Genomic DNA, 7,660 nt, shown 5'->3' on the forward strand with positions numbered 1-7,660 from the left:
TGTTCTGAAATGCCCTTTGAAAAGTATTGCTTGGTGTTGGAGCATTCAAAAAGCTGTAAAGTAAAGTTGTGGGTGAAAAGGATGGGTACTTCAATTTGTAAAATGGGTTTAGGACGGTCACTAAGAAAAGAACTTGTTCTGAAATGTCTTTGAAAAGTATTGCTTGATGTTTGAGCATTCAAAAAGCTGTAAAGTAAAGTTTTGGATGAAAAGGATGGGTACTTCAACTTGTAAAATGGGTTTAGGATTGAGATTATGAAAAGAACTTGTTCTGAAATGTCTTTGAGAAGTAATGCATGGTATTGTCGCATTCAAAAGAACCAAAAAGCAGTAAAGTAAAATTGTGGGTGAAAAGGATGGATGCTTCAACTTGTAAAATGGGTTTAGGAAGGACATTAAGAAAGAAAGTTGCTCTGAAATTCCCTTTGAAAAGTATTGCATGGTGTTGAGGCATCCGAAAAGTTTTGAAGTAAAGTTGTGGGTGAAAAGGATGGGTTCTTCAAATTGGAAAATGGATTTAGAAGGGACATTAAGAAAAGAAGTTGCTCTGAAATATCTTTTGAATGGTATTTCTTGGTTTTGAGGCATCCAAAAAGCTGTAAAGTAAAGTTGTGAGTGAAAAGACTGGATGCTTCAACATATAAAATTGGTTTAGGAGGGACATTAAGAAAAGAACTTGCTGTGAAATGCCTTTTGAAAAGTATTGCTTGGTATTGTGAGCATTCAAAAAGCTGTAAAGTAAAGTTCTGGGTGAAAAAGTTGGGTACTTCAAGTTGGAAAATGGGTTTAGAAGGGACATTAAGAATAGATGTTGCTCGGAAATGCCTTTTGAAAGGTAGTTCTTGGTGTTGAGGTATCCAAAAAGCTGTAAAGTAAAGTTGTGGGTGAAAAGGATGGGTACTTCAACTTGTAAAATGGTTTTAGGAGGGACATTATGAAAATATATGGTTGTGAATTGCCCTTTTAAAAGTTTTGCTTGATGTTGATATATCCAGAAAGTTGTAAAGTAAAGTTGTGAGTGGAAAGGAGGGGGACTTCAAGTTGGAAAATGGGTTTAGAAGTGACATTAAGAAAATAAGGTGCTCTGAAATGCCATTTGAAAGGTATTTATTGGTGTTGGAGCATTCAAAAAGCTGTAAAGTAAAGTTGTGGGTGAAAAAGATTGGTACTTCAAGTTGGAAAATGGGTTTAGAAGGGACATTAAGAAAGGAACTTGCTCTGGAATGCCTTTTGAAAGGTATTTCTTGGTGTTGAGGTATCCAAAAAAGCTGTAAAGTAAAGTTGTGGGTGAAACGGAAGGATGCTTCAAGTTGGAAAATAGGCTTAGAAGGAATATTAAGAAAGGAAATTGCTCTGAAATGTCTTTTGAAAAGTATTTCTTCGTGTTGAGGTATCCAAAAAGCTGTAAAGTAAAGTTGTGGGTGAAAAGAATGGATGTTTCAAGTTGGAAAATGGGTTTAGAAGGGACATTAAGAAAGTAACTTGCTCTGAAATGTCTTTTGAAAAGTATTGCTTGGTGATGAGGTATCAAAAAAGCTGTAAAGTATAGTTGTGGGTGAAAAGGATGGATGCTTCAACTTGGAAAATGGGTTTAGAAGGGACGTTAACAAAGGAACTTGCTCTGAAATGTCTTTTGAAAGGTATTTCTTGGTGTTGAGGTATCCAAAAAGCTGTAAAGTAAAGTTGTGGGTGAAAAGGATGGATGCTTCAACTTGTAAAAATGGTTTAGGAAGGGAATTACGTAAAGAACTTGTTCTGAAATGTCCTTTGAAAAGTATTACATGATGTTGAGGTATCCAAAAAGCTGTAAAGTAAAGTTTTGTGTAAAAAAGATGGTTACTTCAATTTGTAAAATGGATCTAGAAGGGATATTAAGAAAATACGTTGCTCTGAAATGTCTTTGAAAAGTGTTGCTTGATATTGGAGCATTCAAAATGCAGTAAAATAAAGTTTCGGATGAAAAGGATGGGTACTTCAACTTGCAAAATGGGTTTAGGATGGACATTATGAAAAGAACTTGTTCTGAAATGTCTTTGAAAAGTATTGCATGGTATTGGCGCATTCAAAAGAACCAAAAACTTGTAAAGTAAATATGTGGGTGAAAAGGATGGATGCTTCAACTTGTAAAAAGGGTATAGGAGGGACTTTAAGAAAGGAGCTTGCTCTGAAATTCCTTTTGAACAGTATTGCTTGGTGTTGAGGTATCCAAAAAGTTGTGAAGTAGAGTTGTGGGTGAAAAGGATAGGTACTTCAAGTTAGAAAATAGATTTAGAAGGGACATTAAGAAACGAAGTTGCTCTGAAATGTCTTTTGAATGGTATTTCTTGGTGTTGAGGCATCCAAAAAGCTGTAAAGTAAAATTGTGAGCGAAAAGAACGGATGCTTCAACTTATAAAATTGGTTTAGGAGGGACATTAAGAAAAGAACTTGCTCTGAAATGCCCTTTGAAAAGTATTGCTTGGTGTTGAGATATCCAAAAAGCTGTAAAGTAAAGTTGTGGGTGAAAAGGATGGGTACTTCAAGTTGGAAAATGGGTTTAGAAGGGACATTAAGAAAAGATGTTGCTCTGAAATGTCTTTTGAGGGGTATTTCTTGGTGTTGAGATATCCAAAAAGCTGTAAAGTAAAGTTGTGGGTGAAAAGGAAGGATGCTTCAACTTGTAAAATGGGTTTAGAAGGGTCATTAAGAAAGGGACTTGCTCTGAAGTGTCTTTTGAAAAGTATTTCTTGGTGTTGAGGTATCCAAAAGCTGTAAAGTAAAGTTTCGGGTGAAAAGGATGGGTACTTCAAGTTGGAAAATGGGTTTAGAAGGGACATTAAGAAAGGAACTTGCTCTGAAATGCCTTTTGAAAGGTATTTCTTGGTGTTGATGTATCCAAAAAGCTGTAAAGTAAATTGGTGGGGTAAAAGGCAGGACGCTTTAGGGGCCTGGGGGGTCCTTTGGGGGTCTGGGGGACCCTTGGGGATCTGAGGAGCCGGGTGGGAGCCCGGGGAACCTTTGGGGACCGGGGGCTTCCTTCGGGGTTGGGGTGGGGTATGAGAACCCTTCGGGGTCGGGGGGGGGTATGAGGACTCTTTGGGGTTGTGTTAGGGGACCTCACAACACCCTGCAAATGGAACTTGTGTATTATGACGACCACACTCAAAACCTCTTCTAAAACCTTTTCTAGAATCATCTTTTAAATGTCTCTAACTGTTTCGCTGAAATAATTACCTAAAACGGTTTCGCCCAAACAATCCCTAATCGTAATCTCAGCGTGTTCCTTTTGTTTTTGGCATCTCTGTGCTTTCACATTTCAAATTTCTAGGAAACCCTTTCCTACGTTAATCTCTTTATCTCATAAATGTTCCTAGCTACACTATTAAGGTTTCGTTAGAATATCAATTTATCTCTCCGACTTAAAGCTCAGTGAAGCCGTATTTAAAAATAGAATTTATATCTCTTTAGACTCCCACATAATTCCAAGATAACAAGTGATGTCATTTCTAATTCCTGACAGTAAAGATCAATGAAGCCCTATTTAAAAATAGAATATTAATTTTTCTCTCTGACCTAAAGAACGTTTATCCCTCAGACCGAAGATTAAAGAAAGCCATAATGTTTCTTAATTCCCCCTTCGTGAATCAATATATTCCCCTAGCGATTATGTAAATAAATTTCTCAGGTTAGGTTAGCCTAAAGATCAAGGAAGCCATGTTTGTTTCTTAATTCCCCTTCGTGAATCAATAATTCCCCCGCCGATTATGTAAATCAATTTCTCAGGTTAGGTTCGCCTAAAGACATAAAACAACAATAATAAATAAATCCCTCAGGCCTAGAGATTAAAGAATCCATAATGTTTCTTAATTCCCCCATCGTGAATCAATAATTCCCCCGCCGATTATGTAAATAAAGTTCTCAGGTTAGGTTCGCCTAAAGTTCAAAGAAACCATAATGTTTCTTAATTCCCCCTTCGTGAATCAATAATTTCCCCACCGATTATGTAAATCACCCCAATGTCATTATACCTGGACAAACAATTCTCACTGAGAAAACCATAAACCACGTGGTTCTATGCCCAAATAAGGAGCGCCGTCCGGAGCTTTAGGGTCATCTCTACTTACAAAAGGGAAAAATCTCACATCTCACTAATGTTTATCTTACTAATCTCACCAGCACAAATATTCACTTATATCTGTTCTTGGGAACTGCTTCTTGCTTATAATACAATTAAATATAATCTTACTCCAAACTCGTGGAAATTTACAGGCAATATTTTTCTTTGCTCTTCTAATAATTAACCTTTGTCTTCTCAATCAAGGACAGATAGCAGCAATATAATCTTACTCCAAACTCGTGGAAATTTACAGGCAATATTTTTCTTTGCTCTTCTAATAATTAACCTTTGTCTTCTCAATCAAGGACAGATAGCAGCATAATTTTTATGACTTTTATTTCTCTTATTGTTGATTTGCTTGGCTTTTAAATTAGGGGAATGAACCTTTCAGGAATTTATGCAGATCCCAAAGAACGGTGTAGGGAGAGTCTCAAGGTTCTTACGATGAAGAGGGGGGGGGGGAGGAAGGGCATCTGATTTTCTCTGTAGAAGCAAGAAGAGGGGCTTATCAGATTTTACTAAAAGGTGGAGTGTTCCAAAAATGTTTTAGGGCAAATGCTTCTGGCTCATCATAGCCCTCCTTACCCCCTTAATTCCCATAACCCTTGCGTCTCTTCTTTGGGGTAATATTTATAACAATGGAATACCCTAATTCACAGTTTATTGATGTTTATGTTTAGCCTGCGTAAAAAATACCCCAGAAAACAAAGAAATTAGTCTTTGTTTTCTACAAAATTAAGAAAAAAAAGGTAAATTTCGGATATATAAAAAATATAATAGATTTTTGGAGTTGATCAAAATGTTTCAATTCATTTTGTGCAGCAAAAAGAACTATTGAAATTTGTTCAGAATGCTCGACTGAGCTGAGGCATTGAATAGGTACTATTTTGGAAAGTGATTAGTGACGGTGGACATCCGTGAACAACTACTAAATTGAGTGAGGAATTTGCAACAATATTTGGGGGCTCCCACCCAGCCAGAGTCTCGCTCAAGTGACCCAAAAATTTGAAAAAATTTGAAAAATTAAAATTGGCTCAGAATGCGGGGCTGAGCCTAGGCAATGCATAGGTACTATTTGAAAGATGAAGATGGCTTAAAACGATTGTTTGCCTGTTATTCCAAGCAAATTAATGGTGCTGTGTCAATTCGAAATTCTTAGCAACCTTCCTAAGACCGTAGGCGGGTGTGCCTTGTTTGCCTCTCATTTCAGGCAATCTAATGGTCCTATGTCAGTTTTATATTCTTGGTCAACCTATCTGACTCTAGGCAGGTGTGCCTTTCCAAAAACTAACACAAGAATTTGTCCAATAAGAGAGTAATACTTACTCCCACCATTTACCCGTGCCATTTAAACATTTTTGCCTCTCAATTACTCGGACTATCTGTCTTGTCTTTTTTCTATAATTAGCCATGTCTTGATGCCTACTGCAAAATACTTGATTTTCAATTCAATTGGATTATCTTCCTTTTACTGGTTCTACAGTATTTCCTACAAGCAGCAGGTCATAGTTGATAAGAGTAGATATAAGGTGAGAGCTGTGTTGGAACGCAAAAAAAGGCTCTTTAAGGTTTAAATTTTCAGTTTATCCAATATAGAAATCTTTCAAACTTATGTAATGAAGGGGGTAGGGTAATGCCCAGGTTTTGATAATATCGCAGATTTTATGCATGAAAACTTCCATGTCAATAATGCAGGAAGAAATGGGCTGAAAGAAAATAAGTCTGAGATAGTGCCCAAGCTTGGAATGAGACGCCCTAGGCAACACTTCATGGGAAACTCATAAGAGCAGAAACTGGCGTTAATTTTGAAAAGGAAACCATGAGGTCTATCTAGCGTCGGGTCATTTTTAACCTGTTTTAAACTGCCCTACGTTGCTATATACTTGTCTTTTTGGATACTATAAAATGAAGGGGTGTATAAGGAAAGTAGCACTCTTTCACCAATAGGGCTACGAGTTTTCTCAAGGTTACAAGTCTGGATGTTAAAATAAAATAATTTTCGAAAGTAATTTTACTACTACTAATTACCACTTACAAAGAAATGTGGGTTTTAATCCTGTAACACTGAAATTATGCCATCCCTCAAATCTTCCTCGAAATTTTCCATTTTTCGATAAGATTGTCGGACGCTGCATTGTTAGTCGTGCAAGCAGTTTTTAATCTTTGTCTTTCCATGTTACATCGCCGAAGATCCAGGTCTAATAAGTCTCCCACTTGCTTTGATCTTGACCATCTGAAATAGATGGTAATTTTTCTATAGCTTTAGGTATCAAAATACTGTCGGTAAAATTTTTCGCTTATACATTCTAATGCAAAAATATTCAAATGTGTATAATATCTAAATCGATGTTTAAAACTGACTCTGAATTAATTTTTCAGACCAGTGCTGATGATGAGGAAGAAGACGAAGAAAAAGATGAGCCTCAAGTTATTATGCACAATTTTTTAGTGTATCCAAGTTACCCATAGACAGTTCCTTTTATAAAAATAAAATTAGGAGAAATAAATATTGTTTTAGCTAATTAAAATCACTCGCTACGATCTAAGCACGTAACCATCTTTATTTTGTAACCATCCACATATTAGACCCACATTTTATTGATGATGTTTCTAAAGATTTTTCCGATACCGTAGCAAACTATTATCGAACGGTTCGTGGTAACGAACTCTAAGGAAGGACCGACGCCGCTCAATAGTAATCAAAACTGTAAAAAAACGGAATTTTAACACCAATAGACGTATCAATAGAATCGGCTTATGCTGATTCCATATATTAATTTCATTAAGTTTAGTGTTACCGATTAAAGGCCTGGGAAAATTTGCCTGATTTTCGAAAAAAGGGGGAAACAACAGTAGTATCCATGTATAAGGTCTGAATTGCACAAGGAAATACACAAGAATATACAGTGCAGTTTGACGAGCACATTGCAAAAAGCGACCAAACATTTTATTTTATATACCTATAAATTGATCAAACATGTTTTGAAAGTAAAGTTGGGATTGTAAAATGCAAGCAGAAGGGTTTTTAAGACACTTTTATCATAACGTGTTTTTTTTTAAACTAAAAACTAGAAATTGTCCAATTATTTATTTAGGAATAATTTTGTAGGAAAAGCTGTCTATCACCCATGTATCATCCACTGTTCCATTTCTTTGAAGTATGTGCTATCAGACTGGTTTCTAATTTTTGGGACAATTGCCTTTAGTCAAGACTAGTTTGTTAGAAATGTGTCGCTAGATAGCATTTGTGAATTGGATCGTATGAAGGTAGAGAGAAAAAGGGTATAGCATTTGCGAATTGGACTATACGAACGACATTAATTGAATAATAGGGTAAAAACCAGAGCTAGATAGCATTTGCGAATTTGATCGTATGAAGGTGGAGAAAAAAGGGTTAAACTAATTATTGGAAAATTGCCTTTAGTCAAGACCAGTTTTTTAGGAATGGGTCGCTGCTAAAACTAACTCTAATTGCAAAAAAGGGTATAGTATTTGCGAATTGGACTATACGAAGGATATTAATTGAATAATAGGGAAAAATAGAGCTAGATAGCATTTGCGAAT

General features: G+C 36.2%; 1 protein-coding gene across 1 annotated transcript in view; it reads left to right on the forward strand.

Moving 5' to 3' along the window:
* Positions 1-6,573, forward strand: part of LOC148947679 (insulin-like growth factor 2.L) — a 30,564-nt gene extending 23,991 nt beyond the window's left edge. The window contains exon 4 of the mRNA XM_089095981.1: positions 6,476-6,573. Within this exon, the coding sequence (XP_088952107.1) occupies positions 6,476-6,565 (90 nt within the window). The 3' untranslated portion in view covers positions 6,566-6,573. The remainder of the gene's footprint in view (positions 1-6,475) is intronic.
* Positions 6,574-7,660: the final 1,087 nt, after the last annotated feature.

Source organism: Artemia sp. Qi Xiang Cuo, chromosome 10, assembly GCF_049724085.1.
Source record: "Artemia sp. Qi Xiang Cuo chromosome 10, ASM4972408v1, whole genome shotgun sequence".
NCBI lineage: Eukaryota > Metazoa > Arthropoda > Branchiopoda > Anostraca > Artemiidae > Artemia > Artemia sp. Qi Xiang Cuo.